General features: G+C 35.3%; 3 protein-coding genes across 3 annotated transcripts; 2 read left to right on the forward strand and 1 right to left on the reverse strand.

The window, feature by feature from the left end:
* Nucleotides 1-2973: 2973 nt before the first annotated feature.
* LOC132546907 (cocaine esterase-like) lies at nt 2974-5260 on the forward strand. Its single transcript, XM_060210634.1, has 2 exons — nt 2974-4520; nt 5086-5260. The coding sequence occupies exons 1-2, from the start codon at nt 2974-2976 to the stop codon at nt 5258-5260; spliced, it is 1722 nt and encodes a 573-aa protein (XP_060066617.1).
* Nucleotides 5261-11314: 6054 nt separating this feature from the next.
* On the forward strand, nt 11315-13602 carry LOC132546906 (cocaine esterase-like). The gene is made up of 2 exons (XM_060210633.1): nt 11315-12867; nt 13428-13602. Exons 1-2 carry the CDS (start codon nt 11315-11317, stop codon nt 13600-13602), a joined length of 1728 nt encoding a protein of 575 aa, XP_060066616.1.
* A 3606-nt stretch (nt 13603-17208) lies between these two features.
* LOC132546894 (fatty acyl-CoA hydrolase precursor, medium chain-like) lies at nt 17209-19583 on the reverse strand. The gene is made up of 2 exons (XM_060210622.1): nt 18031-19583; nt 17209-17383 (listed from the first exon to the last, which is right to left on the reverse strand). The coding sequence occupies exons 1-2, from the start codon at nt 19581-19583 to the stop codon at nt 17209-17211; spliced, it is 1728 nt and encodes a 575-aa protein (XP_060066605.1).
* Nucleotides 19584-22423: the final 2840 nt, after the last annotated feature.

Below are 22423 nucleotides of genomic sequence, written 5' to 3' on the forward strand. Positions count from 1 at the left end.
TTCATGGAGGTAAGATCAATCCAGATTGTTACCTCTGCATCACTACCAGATATGTTGTGTTACTGAGACCTTCCCCTCTAGCGCAGATGTTAATATTATTTACAACAACAAAAGAAGATATGATTATAGATTGAAATAGAAGTTAAATGTTTTTATTTACAAGCATTTTTTCTGATAATCAAACAGAAAAGCAGTATGTGATTTCATATTCTTAACAGTAAACACATTGTTTAAAAGTCACAAAGATTAATATTTTATGATATCACTATTAATTAATTATACTTTACTACAGTTGTAAGACGGTGTTGTATTTCTAAACAGTTGTATATAAATCGTCGTATTTTCTTGCAAATATGTATAAATATATATAATTATATTGTGATACATTTATGTAGATATTCTATTTGTATAAAATGCTATTTGTAATAAAGAATTGTTTCTGTTGTGTGCCTTGTATATATGCAATATATACAGAATATAGCTTCTCCTCAATAAAAAAGTAAGCGTCAATATTTATCAAAATACAGTTTCTTGAAAGGGCGAAGGTAATAAATCCCAAGATAATGACTGATTAAAGGTCATCATGAAGATTTTTAAATACCAATTGCTATGGATAAAAAGGAGAAATCATATCATAGAGAAAAAATAGTCACTAGTTGGTTTAATTAATATAATTTGTTTTGTTTCAACTGCAATGTAAAGTCGCGAAAGCGAGATTTTCGTTATTTTTTCGGCGGGCTATACTAATATATCACTTGAAAGGTTTGTGTTAAGATTCATTGCTAAAAAAGCACTACTAATTTTACCAGCAGACAAAAGGAAAGCCGTACTCATCATGGACACTGGTTTGGCAATGTAAAAGAATAACGAGGAACGTGGGGAGGGCAAAGAAAAATTTAAGTGAAGAAACATTAAGGAAAAGAACAAAATTAGTGGACGGGTAGCCCTCCCTTACATCAAATACCGGTCAGCGACCATTCAGAGTATTTATCGTGGTATCATGGTATTAAAACAGCCATGAAACTCACAAGATTCCGAAACTGACATTTCCATCCTAAGGATCAAACACCAAAACAGAACGTCGTAGAATGCGTATACAAGATCGGATGCAAAAACTGCGACGCATAGTACGTATGAGAAACGGACAGGAGACTCGTTTTCTTTTCCAACAAACGGTAAACGGCGATACAAATATATGGTTGTGAACTATACTGAAGCGAATTTCGTAAAAATTAAATCAAAGAAAAAAATATACGGAGAATGAAATCATAAAAATATTCCCTCAGTTGGCTGACCTGATAAATCAAGCTATCTTAGGTAGTTTCGTTTCAATATTAATCTACTAGCTTGCTTCAAATATCTGCAGGATTATCATCTTGCATTACTCATTTTTCTCCTATTTCTGACTGTTAGTGCATTGTAGCTAATCAAAGAACCTGTTTACTTCATCAAACTGTCGCTAATTGTATACATCAACATAAAACATGCTGTACTTGACCTCATCGTCGCTGTTTAAAGCGAAACATTCTACATTTGTCTATTGAGTGACATGAAATCTTCATATATTTCTTGGGTTGTTTGAGGGCCATTTTGATGTGCCTTGATCCATACAGTACAAAGTCGATTGACAAAAGGAAAAGGCCAAACAAGTATTCATTAGGCATATGGAGCGGGTTGTTTTTGATGCTATGGATTACATCAAATTACTGCAGATTTTTGTGGCTGGTGGTTTTTGTTGTCATGTCCACAACTACTTCATATGGATATAAAGCAATTTCAAAAGATGAAAAATGATCTTTAAATAATTTTAAAATTTAACGGATGTCGCTTTAAAGCGCGAGTTTGTTTGATTATGGTAGTATCATACCCTTAAGTTACTGTGGACTTGATATTTACGTGGTGGACGTATATACCACAAGGACGTTGGGTGAGTAATGGTAACGTTGACTTACATATATGATTAGATACCTCATATGTCTCTGTCTATCAATGTTACAAGGGAACTTTTATGTAGGCATTGTAATGTTACTAAATTGCTTGTACATTAAAATTTATGAATGTGTCTTTGGTCAAACAATCTATTAACATAGCAATACTGACTAGTAATACTTAGAACGAGTCATTAGATAGAGAGTTCTAGAATAATTTTACTTTTTAGTATCAACCAGCTGTATAAGTCAGAGAAATGTGCTGTTAACAAAGTCACCACAGAATTAATTGTAGTGTTCAACAACAACATATGCATGAAATCTATAAACAAGGACGGAGACAAACTACCATAGGAAAGAGTTCAGGTTCCGCGTTACGAATTGTTAAGTGATTATATAAGCCTATACAGAGACAAATTAGCATAGTTAGTAATATCAATTCACACATAACTTTGTGATACTTTTAATGGAAATAATAACTTCTAGGTTAAAAATGGGAAATGTACTTGTAAAGGTCGCGACATAAAAGTCAATATCATCAGTACCCGTACATAATTTAATGATAGCAACACTTGGAATCCTAGGATATGAAAAAAATAAAAGCTTGCTTACTTAGTTTATTACAATTAAAAATAATAGCGACAACATGGAGATGGTGATAGTACGTAATTTAGCTTAAGAATACCATTATAGTTTGTAGTAATGATTATACCAGGTGTGGTTCCTCATTTACCATCCTCATTATTGATCACATATACCAATTTTAACAAACTGGCCCTCAACAGGCAATGAACGAGCAAAATAGGGAACATTTTAACATGATTTGGCGTTGGAACACGAATAGCCCATTTTTTCATTTGTTATGTACATTTTAATTCATAAGCTTTCTACAAAAATAAGATGATATACTTATTAGATCAGAAAAATGTAGTCCAATACCGAAATGGTGAAATTTCAATAATTTTGAATATACATGACTGAAGTATAAATTTGATTACAAATACAAAATAACTACATATTCATTATTGTCATTTAAGACAAAAAGATGGCATCCCAGCTGCTACTTTGCGTTTGGATTCACTTCACGATGATAATCTACACATCATGCCAGTCCTTCAAGACAGTCCACACACCTTCCGGTCCTATCAAAGGAGTGGTCGTCCCTACTCTCGGAAAGGACATTGTGCAGTTTAGAAACATTCCGTATGCGAAACCTCCAATTGGTAACCTTAGATTTGAGAAACCACTTCCGATAGAACCGTGGACAGAAATACTTGATGGCACTGTCTTCGGACCCTCTTGTATGCAGAATAGATCTGTCTTATCCGATATGGGGGAGAATACAGATCATGCGATGAGTGAAGATTGTTTATATCTGAATGTTTATGTACCCGGAGATGTTTCGACCAATGCCAACAAGGCAGTGATGGTTTGGATCCATGGTGGGGGATTTGTACTCGGCTATGGTTGGGGGTATGATGCGTCATTTTTGACAATGAAAGACATCATCGTAGTTACTATTAACTACCGCCTAGGGATATTTGGATTCCTAAGCACGGGAGACTTAACAATGCCCAGCAATTTTGGACTATGGGATATGATTGAAGCATTGAAGTGGGTTAATAAAAACATAGCTTCATTTGGGGGCGATCCTGATTCTGTGACTATTTTTGGTGAATCGGCCGGAGGTTTCGCTGTGTCATTTCTGGGTATAATTCCAAGTACTTCTGGTTTATTCAAACGCATGATTGCCCAAAGCGGATCTGCTATAGCATTCTTGGGTATTTCAAGGAATCATGCAAAAGTTGCCAAATCAATAGGGAATTTAGTAGGGTGTGTAGCTGATAAAGACAGCGACATTGACAATCATGTGCTAAGAGATTGCCTCAAGAGAAAGACAGCCGATGAATTATTACAAGCCCAGTCGAATCCTGGGACTCAACATTTTGGAAATTTTTCTCTTTTACCAGCAATTTGGCCAGTTATTGATGGAGAACTACTTCAAAGATCACCTTTGGACAGTTTGAATGATCCGAACTCGGAAGAATCTAATTATTTTAGATCTCTTGATTTGCTGGCAGGTACGACTGATAACGAAGGATCATTGATGCCGATGTTTTTGGCGGGATTTCAAGAATCCATGGAATTCAATATGACAGAAGGTATACCGACCCCTGTCTTATGTGACGTTGTGGCACCAACATTAGCTAAAGAGATGTTTAATGACAATAGTGTCGCATCAGATTTAATTTGTAAGGAATATTCTTCTGACAACCTTGAACAACAGTCACGAAATATTGTAAATCTATTTGCGGATTCATGGTTTGTGTTTCCGACGATGCATCTTCTTGAGTTTCATGCGAAGGATAAACTATCTCCAAACACATATCAATATATATATACTCAGGCAGTGAACTTTTGGTTTTTGATTCCCACTTATCCATGGATGGAAGGAGCAGGGCATGCGGTCGAGTTGTTGTATATGTTTGGTCCGACAGGATTGAGTGAAAGGGATCCATCTTTGTCCACGGACGAAGGAAAAGCTTTCACTGACGTTCTCGTCACGTACTGGACCAACTTTGCCAAATCAGGGTAAATAGGGTCTTCGATACGCCAGTGGTTACAGTCACACCCGCTCTCTGCACCCCTTAAATACTTCATGGCAAAATAAAAGGTTACGTGTGTACATCAAACGATCTCGAAGTCGCATACCGGTATATTGTAATGACTATAAAGTTGGGTGTCGCTCCATCGAAATCTCCAAAGGAAGCGTATCAGTCTGCGATTGGTTAGTTTTTGTTTGTAATAGAACCAACCAAATGTTCCAGCGGTGCAGAGAGCGACAATGATCGTAAACCATGGAGTATCGATAATGGATAAATAGATTTTATATATTTTATCATGCACATGCTCCTGTTTACATAAAATATCTGCATTACATTAACATTAGAAAGCAGGATTAGTGTAGTAATACTTCGTTACTTTCATTAATAAGTTACACTACTGATCCGTTTATTGATACAATGAAGGTAGTGGACATCATGAAACCGGTATTTGTAAATTGTAGCTCTATCATTCACATGATTTTTACCTATCATACTTTATTCTTTATTTTTCGAATCTTATTACTGATGACGGAGTCTTGTATTCTATATAGGAATCCGAATGGAGATGGCCTGGTTCCGTGGAAAGCGTTCAGTCTTAGTAGCCGGGACTATCTAGAGTTGAAGTACCAGCCAAGTCCGGGTGAGAACCTGTTCGAGAAAAGGATGAAGTTCTTATCACAGGACATATCAAACAAAATACAGACCGCTGCCAAGACTGAGCTATAGAAACAATTATTTCTGTACGTTATGTCAATACTTTACTTAGGTATTTTACATACACAAGGTACCGATTGACAATGAACAATAACAAGGCCATTCAATGGTATGTCTGTATAGTACCATGTTTTGGTTTCTTTAAACGAACATATTTGCATTCATGCTTTTGAAAATGTTGTTTGATTATTTCATGCCTGATTTCTTATTTACAACTTTAATTGTAAATATACAAATCAAATCAACGTTTTATTGATTTGTAGCTATGTTTATCATTCCATTATTTTTTGATGAATTAAACTTAAATGAGGATTTATTCATCTTGTTGTTTCACGATAATGGGACTTTATTTTCAACTAAGTACAAGTTCAATTCCATTAGGTATATGTCCCATGCATGAAGCAAAATACTATAGAATAGATAAGGGAATTTTTGAGTGGATGGTACAAATGATTTACAGATGAAAACGTCTTTCAATACATATTAAACTGTTGGAACACAAGAGGCGATTGGGAAATAATAAAAAAAAAGATATCGACATATCAACAGAGCCTTAATTCAAATACGTTATATAACGGATACATGAAGATATTTATTTGATTTATTTGTTTCTATCTTCCTAAGACATTATTTCTGGTTTGTATGTCCTTATTAGTAATTAGTATCCATTCTAAAGTAATGGTTATGTAACGTTTCTTTCATTAGAGAATTTTCATGATCTTATCCCTAATAAACTTCTGATTTCTGTCGCTAACTTAAAGTTGTGGTTACAGCAGATGATGCACATCGACCTTCAAGATATTTATAATAACGACATACTAAAATGTGTCATCTAAATGTGAAAGAGAGAGAGAGCATGATAACCTTTGTGACATATTCCGATTAACTTTTTTTCTGCATCCAGTGGGTTTGAAGGTAGGTCTAATGTCAGAATGTCGATAAAGACGATAACCGTACAGCAGATGATATTCTCAATGCAGGGATTGAGTTCAGTCAATATTACCCCGATAGCTTAACTGGATAATTCTATAGCGAATGATACATAGATCCCAATCTCCATTTGAAAGAAACACATTGAGAACTTCGGATGAGTTTCCTATCATGATCTCTAGTTGATACCTGTCCACGGTGTTTGTTGTTTTATCGATCTATATATTTTAGTGAACATTCAGAGATAGACATGACGAATTTATGGCATGTACACCAGAAACCAATATAAACAACAATTTAGACAGATAATCCACAGAGACAAATATTTCAAGCCTTTTCATATGCCTCAACTCATACCACGCGCCAAAACTATCGACAACTAGATAGGAAAGTGAGCGGAGCTGCTACGTCATCTATAGTTGAAAGGAACGTTTAGATAGTCTCAAGACAATGGGAGGGACTGTTTCGAACAAAATTTACAGGTGTTGGTTTTTGTTGAGTTTCGTTGATATTGCGAAAATTACTTGTTTTTATTCATATTCTGAAGATTATATAATGGATTTTTTTTTCATTTTAACACGGGATGCAAAACCAAAATTCATTATCATGTTTGTTTAAATGCATATACAGTGTACTGGAGTTTATGCATAAAACAAGCATACTATCCCCTAAATATATTACTTGCTTTATTCTTATAAAAATCTACAGTATTCTCATCTACAGATAAAATGTTTCTCTCAATATCTTGGAGCGTCGTCTTCTTGTAGACAATGATTAAGCTGGCCTCAATGGATTGCTGGTATAAGTAGAACTGATTTGACATCCTCTTCGTTGTTTACAAGTAATAGAGATAATAAAATATACTCAGGTCTGGTAACACAAGTCCAGATGTAGGGATCTTTTTGGAAGTTTATTCATGTACACAAGAAGAAGCCTACAATTACAATGAATAGACATAATGCCATATACTTATAGTTATTGATGTACATATCAATTGAAATTATAATAGATTGAACTGGAGAGTCAATCTTACCAGGTCTCTGGAGAGAATTCCTCCTCGGTTTGTGCCTAATGAAGTAATAATTATTTGGGCTTATGAGAGCATGTGGTTGGCTGCACATGCCCATACTAGGAATCTCGAGATGAGGTGCTTGATGAAATACCCCTCTCCCACTCAGGTGTGAAGTTAATATACACACATAAATAAACTAGACCAAGTTTAAGTATTGTGTATATACGGCTTACATAATTTCAAAAATGTTTCTTTATCTACTTGAGAACAACCTTAATAAAGAAATCCGAGATATTAAAACAATGTCCTACAAACTTAAACGTATTAAAGGGTTTTTCGGCATTCTATTTACAACCGATCAGAATAGAAGAGTTGCGTGTGTATTCGTTCTGACTCGTTTAACAAGGCTTTCTTATGTTATATGCTGCTTTGTATAATTGTGAAAATATATATGTGTTTGTTTGTTTTGCATATGCATGTGTGTAAGCTAAAACTGTCCTAAAATTCACGCTGTGTTATAGACCAAAGAGTAATGTCTCCATATGTACAAGGTAAGTTGATAGTGATTGAGTAACTGAACGCATGGTTTACAAGGACAAGCTATGTTACTGCATTCCTATTGTCCTCTTTAGTCTCTGACTGTCCCCATTATATTACATTGACTGATAAACTTTAAAGGAAGCTACGTATCATTACCAATTGCTTGGTTTGCTAATCCTTTATCGACACAAGAAGATGCATCTTTGATATTGTGCATGCACTATCAGATAACCTGCTGACATGGTTTGCGATAAATAAGTGACGAAAATACAGGGACGGCACACATTCTTTGATGATGATGATACTAGTCTGGATTTTCGAATACCGTATCAATTCTATTGACATCGTGTAGCGAATCGGTGCATTCGTTAATACTGGTATCAGTTTTAGTCCCGATAAGTAATCAGTAAAGATATTGGTACTGTGTAACGACAACTCAAAAACAAGTATTTCGTGATAATATTGGTAGTATGTCGGTACAACTCAAATAGAAGAAATTCGTGATTAAACTGGTAATATGTTGGGGCAACACAAAAACAAGAAATTCGTGATTAAATTGGTAGTATGTTGGGGCAACTGAAATACATGTAATTCTAGATTAAATTGCTAGTATGCTGGGACAACTCAAATACATACAACTCCAAGAGGTAAGTAATGACATTGATAGTATATATAGCACAACTACTGTAATCAGTAATGATCTTCCTGTCAAGATTGAAGATTTAATGGAGACTTTACAGGAAACATTATAGGTATCCATCGAACTACGTTATATTCGCTTCCTCTATTCTTGATACGAAACCTTCAAATATATTCTGCTTATACTACTTCTTGTGACCTGTAGAAAGAAGCTTGCAGATTTTATAAATTCATTGATGAAGTGACACAAATAAGGCTTTTTGGGCCTATCTGTACGAATGGCCGCCACTCTCCAGCAACTCGCCAATCCATGAAAATATGTTATGTCATTTAAGTGTTATGATACAACTTTAACTTTCGAATGTTTTATTGTATGTGACGAGCCCTAACTGATTTATACAGGTGTCAGATGAGCCAGTGGTTCCCGAATTTACTGGAATTGTGGTATCCGCAAAGAAATAGACATTTAGACCGATTTTAACAACGGACGAGCTTGATCATGCAAATGTGGTGTGGAATGACATAAAATTTTACGATACAATACATACAATTTTAATTCTGCAAAATGTACACATATTTTTACTATTTTGCCACTATATATAAAATACACATATCTAACGCTCATCCATTCATTTTCAGCCACTTCCGGTGAATCGATACTGTCTGGATAGAATGACGCTCACAAGAGGTTTGGTCATTACTTCTAGATCAGAACGTCCCAGTCGAACTTCCTTCAATGAGGCTGGTACCGGATTGCAGACTCATAAAGAATAATTAACTTATCTGGCAGCACGATCAAAGATGTCCGTACATTAGTCACCTAGAACACAGTCAGATATCGGGTATAATGAGACATACATATACATATATGTTCATGAAAATAGGTACAATACTGGGACAATGCTGTCCATAGCACGTGATATCCATAGAAAATAAAGACACTCGTTCACCTAGAACCTACAGGTGTAGCCCACACAGGACCATCAGGATTCCTACATAGATTAGCTTGAACCGAACCGCATCATAAGTAGATTTAGGCCATCTTAGTTCTACCTTCCTAACTGTATTTCGAGCTATAAGGTACGTAAGTTAGACTTACTTATTATCTCAAGATATCATCAAATTTGGGAGATGAGTTTATCTATCTCTACACTCTTGTTTAAAGATATCGAACAATCTAATGTTGATAATGTTTATGATATTTTCAGGTGTAAAGGTGTCTTCATATTGCCATATGTACCCTACACCCAATCTAAAAAGTTCATCTCTCACACCATACAGCCATTCGCTACCGTTTTATAACGTATCGCAAAAATTACAAGGACGAATTTTGAATTACAATACATGTGCAGAAGAATCGCCGCTTTTGAGAGATATTTGGTAACTTAGATGGAAGGTATGACTAGCTTTTTCACTTCTACATTGTCAGGTACGGGAATGTTCTACCTTAAATGACCTGCAAACTAGGTTTTACATACCATGTGCAAAATTTGTTTTAGATAATTAATCTATAACAATAAATTTGTGAGGAATGAAAAATAGTTTTAAACGAGACATTTTGAATGAACTTGTTTCAATATCAGCAATTGTGGTTGTTGTTTAAAACTGCTGATTGAATGCTCACTTATGTGTGATGTCTGTAATTGTTATGTCACTACATGGTTTGCCAGTATGAATTCTTACAATGGCGTGGGATTACAGTTACGCATGAACAAACAGTGATATATATAGCGTAAAAGTTGCATGATCAGGGTATTCATGTTGAAAGCAGGACTCGGGACTTGATAGTCTCTCTGCTCCTTGGCTTGGCGGACGTCTATACCACAAGTACGTTGGGTGAGTAATATTACCGTTGACTTACAGATATAACTGCATTATTAGATACCTCATATGTCTCTGTCTGTTACAGTAACATGTGAACTTTTAAGTAGGCATTGCAGTGTTACTAAATTGCTTGTACAACAAAATTTATGAATGTGTCTTTGGCCAAACAATCTATTAACATAGCAATACTGACTAGTAATACTTTGAAGGAGTCATTAGATAGCGAATTTTACTTTTTAGTATCAACCAGCTGTATAAGTCAGAGAAAGTCACCATAGAATTACATATAGTGTTCAACAACAACATATGCATGGTATCTATACGCGAGGACGGAGACAAACTACCATTGGAAATAGTTCAGGGTCCGCGATACGAACTGTTAAGTGATTATATAAGCCTACACAGAGACAAATTAGAATAGTTAGTAATATTAGTTCACTAACAACTTCGTGGTACTTTTAACGGAAACAATACCTTCTACGTTAAAATGGTTCTTGTAAAGGTCGCAACCTCAAAGTCAATGATATTATCAGTACCCGTAAATAATAAAATGAATTCAAGAAATGGAATCCTTGGTTATAAATATATATATATATATAACTTGCTAACTTAATATGTTAGAAAAAAATCTAGTAAATAATTATATTTTCGTAGGAAAAGAAAACATGGAGTTGGTAATAATACAAAATTTAGCTTAAGAATACCATTATACTTTGTAGTAATGATTTTACCAGGTGTGGTTCCTCATTTACCATTCTCATTAATGATCACATATACCAATGCATTGTTAAACACACTGGCTCTCAACAGGCAATGAACGAGCAAAATAGGGAACATTTTAACATGATTTGGCGTTGTCTATGAAAATAGTTAGTTAAAACGAATATCCTACAGTACTTTTATTAATTCGTTATGTACATACTTATTTGTAAGCTTTCTTCAAAAATAAGATAATATATTTCTTTGATCAGATAATTGTAGTCCAATACTGAAAAGGTCAAATTTCAATACCTTTGAATATACACGACTTCAGTATATATCTGATAACAAGTACAAAATAACTATATATTTACTAACATTCATCGTAGAGTTTTATAGATTTTGTTATTTAAGATAAAATGATGGCATCCCAGCTGTTACTTTGCGTGTGGGTTAGCTTCACGATGATACTCTACACATCATGCCAGTCCTTCCAGACAGTCCACACACCTTCCGGTCCTATCAAGGGACTGGTCGTCCCTACTCTTGGAAAGGATATTGTGCAGTTTAGGAACATTCCGTATGCGAAACCTCCAATTGGTAACCTTAGATTTGAGAAACCACTTCCGATAGAACCGTGGACAGAAATACTTGATGGAACTGTTTTTGGACCCTCTTGTATGCAGGATAAATCTTTCCTGTCAGCTATAGGGGAAAATACAGATCATGCGATGAGTGAAGATTGCCTATATCTAAATGTTTATGTACCGGGAGATGTTTCGACCAATGCCAACAAGGCAGTGATGGTTTGGATCCATGGTGGAGGATTAGTACTCTTCAATGGTTGGGGCTATGATGCCTCATTTTTGACAATGAAAGACATCATCGTAGTTACTATTAACTACCGCCTAGGGATATTTGGATTCCTTAGCACGGGAGACTTAACAATGCCCAGCAATTTTGGACTATGGGATATGATTGAAGCATTGAAGTGGGTTAATAAAAACATAGCTTCATTTGGGGGCGATCCTGATTCTGTGACTATTTTTGGTGAATCGGCCGGAGGCATCGCTGTGTCATTTCTGGGTATAATTCCAAATACTGCTGGTTTATTCAAACGCATGATTGCCCAAAGCGGATCTGCTATAGCATACTATTGTGTTACAAGAGATCCCGTAAAATTTGCCAAATCTATAGGGAAATTAGTTGGATGTGTAGCTGGCAAAGACAGCGATATTGACAATCATGTGCTAAGGGATTGCCTCAAGAGAAAGACAGCCGATGAATTATTACAAGCCCAGTCGAATCCTGGGACTCGGACTCAACATTTTGGAACATTTTCTCTTTTACCAACAATTTGGCCAGTTATTGATGGAGAACTGATTCAAAGGCCACCTTTGGACATTTTGAATGATCCGAACTCGGAAGAATCTATATATTTTAGATCTCTAGATTTGCTTGCAGGTACGACTGATAACGAAGGAGTATTAATGCCGATGTTTTTGGCGGGATTTCAAGAATCTATGAAATTCAATATGACAGAAGGTATACCAACCCCTGTCTTATGTGACGTTGTGGCACCAACATTAGCTAAAGAGATGTTTAATGACAATAGTGTCGCATCAGATTTAATTTGTAAGGAATATTCTTCTGACAGCCTTGAACAACAGTCACGAAATATTGTAAATCTATTTGCGGATTCATGGTTTGTGTTTCCGACGATGCACCTTCTTGAGTTTCATGCGAAGGATAAACTGTCTCCAAACACATATCAATATGTATATACTCAGGCAGTGAACTTTTGGTTTTGGATTCCCACTTATCCATGGATGGAAGGAGCAGGGCATGCGGTCGAGTTGTTGTATATGTTTGGTCCGACAGGGTTTAGTGAAAGGGATCCATCTTTGTCCACGGACGAAGGAAGAGCTTTTACTGATGTTCTCGTCACGTACTGGACCAACTTTGCCAAATCAGGGTAAATAGCGTCTTCGATACGCCAGTGGTTACAATCACACTCGCTCTCTGCACCCTTAAATACTTCATGGCAAAATTAAAGACTACATGTGTGCGACACATTGTGGAAAAGATGTAAAGACTAGTTTGTAATTGTAATTTCCAGAGGGAGCGTATCAGTCTGTGATTGGTTAATTTGTTTCTCATGGAACCAATCAAACTACTGAGCTTGAACCTTCAATTTCATCGTAATATGTTCCAACGGTGAAGAGAGCAAAAGTGATCGTAAACCATGGAGTTCCGATTATGGATAAATAGATTTTATATGTTTCATCATGCAGAGATTCCTGTTTATATAAAATATCTGCATAACAATAACATTAGAAGATATAGTTATACTTCTTTACTTTCATTATCAAATTAAACTACTGACCCGTTTATTGATGCAATGAAGGTAGTGGACATCATGAAACCGTTATTTGTAAATCGTAGCTCTATCATTCACATGATTTTTACCTATCATACTTTATTCTTTATTTTTCGAATCTTATTACTGATGACGGAGTCTTGTATTCTATATAGGAATCCGAATGGAGATGGCCTGGTTCCGTGGAAAGCGTTCAGTCTTAGTAGCCGGGACTATCTAGAGTTGAAGTACCAACCAAGTCCGGGTCAGAACCTGTTCGAGAAAAGGATGAAGTTCTTATCACAGGACATATCAAACAAAATACAGTCCGCTGCCAAGACTGAGCTATAGAAACAATCATTTCTGAAGGTTATGACAATACTTTTCTCAAGTAATAACATACATATGTAGCATAAACAATAAACAATTATCATTGTAAATACACTAATCAAAATAACGTTTTTTTATTTGTAGCTATGTTAATCGTTTCACGATGTTTTTAATTAATTAAATTTGAATTTTGCTCGATGATTTATTCGTCTTGTTGTTGCACTGTAATGATACTTTATTTTCAACTAAGTACAAGTTCAATTTCTTTTGGTATATGTCCAATTCATGAAGCGGAATACTTTAGAATAAACACGGTAATTTTTGAGTGGATGGTAAAAATGACTCACAGAAGAAAAACGTCTTTCAATACATATTAAAGTGTTGGAAGAAGCGATTGGGGAAAAATATTTTTTTCAATAAAAAATATCGGCATATCATCGAGCCTTAATTCAAATACGTTGTATTACGGACACACGAAGATATTTATTTGATTTATTTGTTTATCTCTTCTGTATGGTTTTTATGTGCATTTATCTAGGAATTAATACCCATTCTTAGGTAATGGTTATCATTTTCATGATCTTATCCTAAACAATCTTTTCTGACGCTTGCCAAATGGTGGAGGCCATTTTCCTGGCAGTAGCAGATGACCGTTAACGACCTTCAAGATATTTACAATAACGACATACTAAAATGTGTCATCTAAATGTGAAAGAGAGCATGATAACCTTTGTGACATATTCCGATTAACCTTTTTCTGCATCCAGTGGGTTTGAAGGTAGGTCTAATGTCAGAATGTCGATAAAGACGATAACCATGCAATAAGTGATATTCTTAATGCAGGGATTAATTTCAGTCAATAATAGCACAACGAAATGAATTCATAACACATGGTGTTGTCTCCAACTTTTGCTGCATTATTCCATAGAGAATGATACATCAATTCGAATCTCCATTTGAAAGAAACTTTAATAAATAAAACAAAAATTCCAAGACACAAACACAATATCCTACAAGCATCAATATATTTTCTGCATTCTATTTACAACCGCTCAGAATAGAAGACCCTTCGTGTGTATTCGTTCTGACTCGTTTAACCAGGCTTTATTATGTTACATACTGCTTTGTATAATCGTGTAGATACATTCGTTTTTGTTTGGGTTTTTCTCATATGCATGTCCGCTTAGCTAAAATGATCCTAAACCTCTTGTGTCACAGACCAAAGAATTACTCTCATACCTAGCAGACGTCTCTATCTGTACAAGGTAAGTGATAGTGATTAATTGAACGGATGGTATACAAGGACAAGCTATTCTACTGCATTTCTATTGTCCTTCGTTAATCTCTGACTGTTCCCATTATATTACTTCTACTGATAAACTTTAAAGGATGCTATGAAGCGTTAATAATTGCTACGTTTGCTTATTCATAATCGACACAAGTAGGTCTTTCTTTGATATTGACAGTAAAACGTTTAAATATCAAAAAGAAGAACACTGTCACACAGAACTTCAACACTTGAATACACAATGCATATACATCAAAAACTAAAACTATTTAATATTCGTTTAACATAAAGTACGACAACATCAATAATTACACTAATACGTTGGTAGTAATAACGTGCATCTTTGATGATGATGATGATGATGATGATGATGATGATAGTCTGGATTTTCGAAACCCGCATCAATCCTATTAACATCGTGTAGAGAAACAGCGCATTCATTAATACTGGCACTAGCTTTAGTCGCGATAACACGAGTCGTCAGTAATGATATTTGTAGTGTGTAACGACAATTTAAATAGAAGTAATTCGTAATTAATAGTAAGTATGCTGGTACAACTCAAATACATGTAATTCTAGATTATATTGCTAGTATGCTGGGGCAACTCAAATACTTGTGATTCGTGATTATATTGGTTGTATGCTCGGGCAACTAAAATACACGTGATTCGTGATTATATTGCTAGTATGCTCGGACAACTCAAATACATGTGATTCGTGATTATATTGTTAGTATGCTGGGGCAATTCAAATACATGTGATTCGTGATTATATTGCTAGTATGCTGGGGCAATTCAAATACATACAACTTCAAGAGGTAAGTAATGACATTGATAGTATATATAACACAACTACATGTAATCAGTAATGATCTTCCTGTCAAGATTGAAGATTTAATCGAGACTTTACAGGAAACATTATAGGTATCTATTTAACTACCTTAAATTCGCTTTCTCTGTTATTGATACGAAACCTTCAAATATATTCTGCTTATACTACTTCTTGTGACCCGTGGGAAGAAGCTTGGATATCTCCTCAGCAGTTGATTAATGAAGTTTGTTACCCTGTCTGTACGGATTGCCGTGATTCTCCAGCAACCTCGCCAATGCATGAAAAGTTGAGTTTGAAAAAATTACCAACGTATGAACAAAACTATAATCCAAACTTTTGTCTTAAGGTCAGATGTATCATATATAACAGGAAGTGTTTCTCTGTTTATGTATGTGTTATCGGTTAGAGGCAGTGTTTTCTGTTTACCTGTGTGTTTATTTCATATGTCCACGTTGTCTATATTTACTTGCAACTTGTCTGTCTAGTTGTATACATGGCCGCTTTCTTTTATCCGCTCGTAACGGCATGCAAGTGGCACAGTTTCGTTCCGCATAGAAGAACGGGCTCGAAACGTGTTTTCGTTTCAGTATGGCGACCAATGACACACTTTACCAGACACTTCACTTTGAACATTTGAATATCGGAAGATTTCTACTTTCTGATATATTGTTTTCGGAGATGACATTAATAATGAATTTGAAGCAACATCACTTCACTAAGAGCAACAAAAAGACAATAAATCTAATGCTGATTTTACATATTTTCAACAAATTATAAAAATATTCATTGACAAGCTGCTTTTTATATCAAAAACTCTCCTGCAAAGTCAATACAAGGTAAGTGATTAAACATTATATTTATTATTATTTGATATTTTAAGGAATTTGTTTTTCATTGTATTGTTGAATTATTTGTAAATCAAATGAGTACATGAGTCAATGATCATAAATATTTTGAGTTTGTTTTTATGAACTTGTTATGGTTGTTTTCTTGGGATTTTTTCACAGGAAATACATTGTTATAGAACTTTAAAAATAAAAATGACTCTTTTATTCTCTGTATTTGGAAATTAGAGATATATGATGAAAAAAACTACATTTGAATTCGGATCGCGTCACTCTTAGTAATACATAAGGACATTTATAACTTGGAAGCAGAAAGGACAACAATACAGCGTGAAAGAACACGCCCTAGCTGATTTAAACAGGTGTAGATGATATCACAGTGGTTACCGACAAAACAACTGGGATGGTGGTATCCGAAAAAGAAATAAGAAATTTCGACCGATGTTTAAATTGATTGTTGATGATTATAAACAAGTACATTATATATCTTAATTCTTCCTACCACAATTTTGACGTTTTCGTGAACTTCTTTTGGTGGTCGTCTATTAATTGACGATGTTTAGTCGTTAAAACACTCCTGTCGAATGTCATTACTTGGTGATTTATAATTCACATGGGTAACTAGATATCAAACAATACACAAGTCATTATTTAATTCAAATTCTAAAGTTCTGTTTTAACATTTTTCTTGAGCTTGTTAGGGATCTCCTGTAACAAGTATTTTATCCTCTTTCCGTACAAGTTTTGACCCGGTATCGGCTGGAACTTCAACTCCATATAGTTCCGATTGTCTGGTGTGAACTCTTTCCACTGTACTAAACCATCTCCATTAGGATTCCTGTGCAAATAAAGTCTAAAATGAATATTGTAAACAAGAGAATGGTTAAGATCTGTTTTGATGTTATGCGATGTCCCTCTCTATCATTTAATAATTCAACAGAAAATGAACCTATTGTTAAACTGGTATTAGTATCAAAATGCGCCGCATTTATTCTTTATACCAAGATCAGTTATTTTTTCTCTTATATTTACACCCGGCCGGGGAATATATACATCTTTTGTTCAATCTTTTGACACTGTTTGTTTAACAGCTTATCATTGTATGTTACGTCTAAATGACGAGGAATAGAAATACCGGTTTAGAATATTCACAAAATTTCAAAATTTTCCAAAATATGATTAAAGGGTTAATGTACCTACTTTGCTGCAAGTTATGATCGATATTGATTTTCAAAAACAAACTTCTGGATTTTAAACTTTTATCCCGTTGCAGCAAAAAATATCTCTAGAAGGATGCAGCTAATGTATAACGCAATTTAGTCCTTTTTTTAATAGATTTATTTATTGTATAACCATTCTATTTTCACCCACTTTCATCACTCGCATCCTTCAAGAGACCTCAAGTGACGAAATCGCTGTATGGTGCACTTTTATTACATATATATTTGATTTGTCTTTTTATGTGTTACAATAGAAGAGTCTTACCCTGATTTGGCAAAGTTGGTCCAATAATTAACAAGGACGTCAGTAAATGCCCTTCCTTCATTCGTTGACAAGGATGCGTCCATTTCGTTCATGCCTTTCGGGCCAAACATGTAAACCAGTTCGGTCGAGTGTCCTGCTCCTTCCATCCACGGGTATTCAGGAATCGCATAAGGAAAGGTCAATGTTTGGGTATACAAATATTGATATGTGTTAGCGTTTTTGTTATGCTTTGAGTGGAATTCGAGGAGTTGCACCGTTGGAGCATTAAACCATGCATCTGAATACAGATTTGCAATGTTTCTACCTTGTTGCTTGATGTTGGCAGCCGTATATTCCTTACAAAGTAAATCGGATACGACTGTATCGTCGTTGAACATTTCCTTAGCTAATGTTGGAGCAACAACGTCGCATAAAACAGTTGTAGGAATACCCTCAGTAATGTTAAATCCCATGGGTTCTTGAAGTTCAGACATAATAATAGATAGCAGGGATCCTTCATTGCTGGTCGTGCCTGTCATCATATCTAAAGACCTAAAGTAAGAAGATTCCTCAGAATCCGGGTAATTTAAACTATCGTAAGGTGACCTCCGCAGTAATTCTCCATCGATAATGGGCCAGATCTGAGGTAAAAGAGAAAAAGTGTCTGTATATTGAATTCCTGGATTCTGTTGAATATTTAACAACTCGTCGGCACTTTTGGTTTTGAGGCAAACTATCAGATTTTTGTTACTGATATCTTCATTTTCGTCAGCTATACATCCTAGGGCTTTCCCCGCAGCATTTGCAACGCCTGCGGGATTTGGAGCAATACCCATAAATCCTACAGCAGATCCACTTTGAGGTATGATACGCTTAAATAAACCAGCAGTACTTGGAATCACAGCAAGGTATGACACAGCAAAACCACCTGCCGATTCGCCAAAAATTGTAACAGATTCAGGATCGCCCCCGAATGAAGCTATGTTTTGATTTACCCACTTCAAGGCTTCAATCATATCCCAAAGGCCAAAGTTGCTTGGTAGTGACGTATCTCCCGTACTGAGAAATCCAAATAATCCTAGACGGTAGTTGATGGTTACTACGATAACGTCTTTCATTGCAATGAGTGACCCGTCAGATTCCCAACTATTTCCCAATATAAAACCTCCGCCATGGATCCAAAACATGACTGGTTTCTTCACATCATTTAAAACTGATCCAGGTACGTAAACATTTAACTGTAAACAATCCTCAGTTAATTCCGGATTTTCTGGCATATTTTCCCAAAGCTCCGGATAAAAAGATTTATCTTGTATACAAGAGGGACCAAAAACAGTTCCGTCGAGTGTTTCTGTCCATGGTTCTACCGGAAGTGGTTTCTCAAATCGGAGATTGCCAACTGGAGGTTTTGCGTAGGGAATATTTCTGAACTGCACAATATCCTTTCCAAGGGTAGGGACGACCACTCCCTTGATTGGACCGGAAGGAGTGTTGACTATCGGGAATGTCTGACCTGATGCAAATACAATCACCTCATACTGTAGCAAAACACATAGGAGGATCCGGAAATTCATCTTGTAACCCTGAATCAAATATATTGATATCATTATGACCGAAAGAAGGCGCTATACATATCAATTTATGTGAAGTTTTTTATTGTTATCTAGAAAAAATTATCAAGACAATGAAGATATATGCTTATTATTTGTTCTTCATGATATTATTATGTAGGTAAATACTGTGCATTAAAGCAGATATACTTTTTATATCATCTAAAACTCAAATTCCTGTTACTATGTTCTTATCGACTGTTGTGAATTCATCAATATTTATCAATATTTCATTATTTTATGATAAATGGTATATATGTTTTATATTAGTAATAACATAACTTTTAACGACATAATCGTTTTTTGTAAATTCATTGTAAATGATAGCGGACGTCTTGCGCGCCATATCCATCTCAGTATTGTTACGTCATTATAGCAAGTTGAGTAGTTAAAAAAAATAGTCTAGAAGAACAACCGTGTTATTCTTCATTGGATTACAATAAGTAGACATTTACAAATAAGTTGAAGAGTCGATAATTTTTTTTTTGTAAAATATTACAAAAATAATTTACCCAGTAAAGTCAATCATGTGATCATACTAATATGAAAGCATAGTGATCTAGTGAAACTGTGAAAACATATCTTCTCGGAAAAATCAGTCTGGATTTAATGCCAACAGGGAACGTTAAAGCATGGCAATCTTCAGTGGTAGCTGACCTTATATTTAGTGTTGATATTAAGATAAAAGGTCAGTTTATCAAAATAAATGACGTTGATATCTTCTATACTGTTTGGCCTCTTGGACCGGACAGCTCAGAAACATAATATGTATAAGTGTTCGAAAAGCTCAAATCGTTAAAGACAACTTATTTTCCCTTCATTCTTTCCTCATTTCCTCAAGGACACGACGAGTTCACCAATCACATTTTTTGCACACTCCACGAGCTATTCCTAACAACGGCGAAAAGAAACTAGAGTCGACAGACCTCGAAGGAAGGGGGAAATAGACAGCCCACCACCTGTCTCACTCTACAATGTTTGGAATTTTTCTTCATTGTGTACAGAGATAAAAAGCAAAATAATAACCAGAAACGGAAGGAGGACAGGACATAAATCTAGAAAACAGTTAAGCAAGTGCACCCATCTTGTCCAAAATCCTGGATATGTACCCGAAGACGTACAATGTATTTGATGCATTCCAGGGAGTTGGAAAGAAAACAAGGCTCCTATAGTGCCTTACGCTCGTGATCACCTGACCGTTAGATCGGGTATTAACTGCATAAGTAGAAAGATACAAAGTGTGAGAAATGAATCATTACTTTCCTGGCTACATCCTCCCTTATGATCTTGGTTCTAGTCTTGACTGTGGTTATTGCAAGAGCGTTAAACCCTTACAACTATATGTCATTGAATATTTCAAAACAAATTGAATTCCACATATGATTATACTGCAGGTATTTCTTCACGTCAATAGATAGATCACCAAAGTCCATATGTCATATTGGTCATACATTTTGGTTAGTGTTCCCATAAAAAAGTTATTAACAACAGGAGAAAAGGTGACAAAATGAGACAATCGATCTGATATAACTAAGGATGGGGTAGAAGAATATGGGAATGCAGCAGGAGAGGTTTACGACAAAGAATGTAATATAGGAAAGGAAGGTAACTGTGAAAGAAAAAAGGTAAAATATTTATATAAATATATAGGTCGCCAAAGGTCAAATAAATTATTAATATCAATCAATATTGCATGCAAACTTATGTCAAAGGTCAATATATAGGTAACCACAGGTCAAGTAAGTATTCAATATCAATCTATAATGTATGCTCTTTCCTTTACACATATTATTACAACGTAAAGTTATATCAAAGGTCAATTTATAGGTCATCAAAAGTCAAAAGTGATCAATATCAATCAATATTTGATACTTTTGCATCGTACAATGTAAAGTCAAAAGACACCCACCTTCTCCCCCTCCCCCTCCCCCTCCCCCACCCTTAATCCTGCCCAACCCACACCCTTACCGGTCAATCGTGGAAGCAATATTGATTTCGCAATATTGTCGATCTGAAAAGGGTCCATTTTCATTGATCACTTTTTAACGGACCCTTCTAGTCGGTTCCATTTTATACCAGGGGTCAATTTTAAACGTTACATCGGCTAACCACTTTACTGTACACACACACACACTGTTAACCACATGGAACAAATCAGGATACATGTTTAAATAGCACCATGTGACTAAAAATAGCTTCGAATCACTACATGGTACATAGAAGAGTAATCCCACGCTTGTTAAAAAGAACTACTTATATAACATGGGTTACAAAGTACAAGATCCATTCATAATAATAACTTGCATTAAAAACTCATGACAAATGGTCAAAAACATGTCATTTCAACTCTAAATCCGACTTTCTAGGAGCATATTCACATATGTGTATAATTCAAATAATAAATAAGCACGAAAAATCGCAAGATCTACAACACATTACATTAAACGTGTCATACAAAAGAAAGTGTATGTGTCCGAATCCCTTGCTTAATCTTATCTCTGACATTTCCCTCACCCAGCACCAACATACCTGTATCGAGAGTAGAGCTAATGTGATATGCAGAGGGTAAGTGTGTCGGTTGGAACGTTGTACTCACGTGTGTGTGCTTTGTACAACCTGGACCTTTTATAAGATACTAAGGCTTATATAAATACCCTACTTGAAAGAAAACCGGTCATTCTTGTTTGATACGGTCAACGTTAAATGGTCTTGTATATTGCTCGGATAGGAAAAAAAGAAAGAGACATCGTTGATATGTTCTTCATATAGCCGGAGAATATATTGCTTTCTATCAGTACATTTTT

The sequence above is a fragment of the Ylistrum balloti genome, unplaced genomic scaffold (genome assembly GCF_031769215.1).
Source record: "Ylistrum balloti isolate Yb309-2 unplaced genomic scaffold, AGI_CSIRO_Ybal_v1 Utg369920, whole genome shotgun sequence".
Lineage (NCBI taxonomy): Eukaryota > Metazoa > Mollusca > Bivalvia > Pectinida > Pectinidae > Ylistrum > Ylistrum balloti.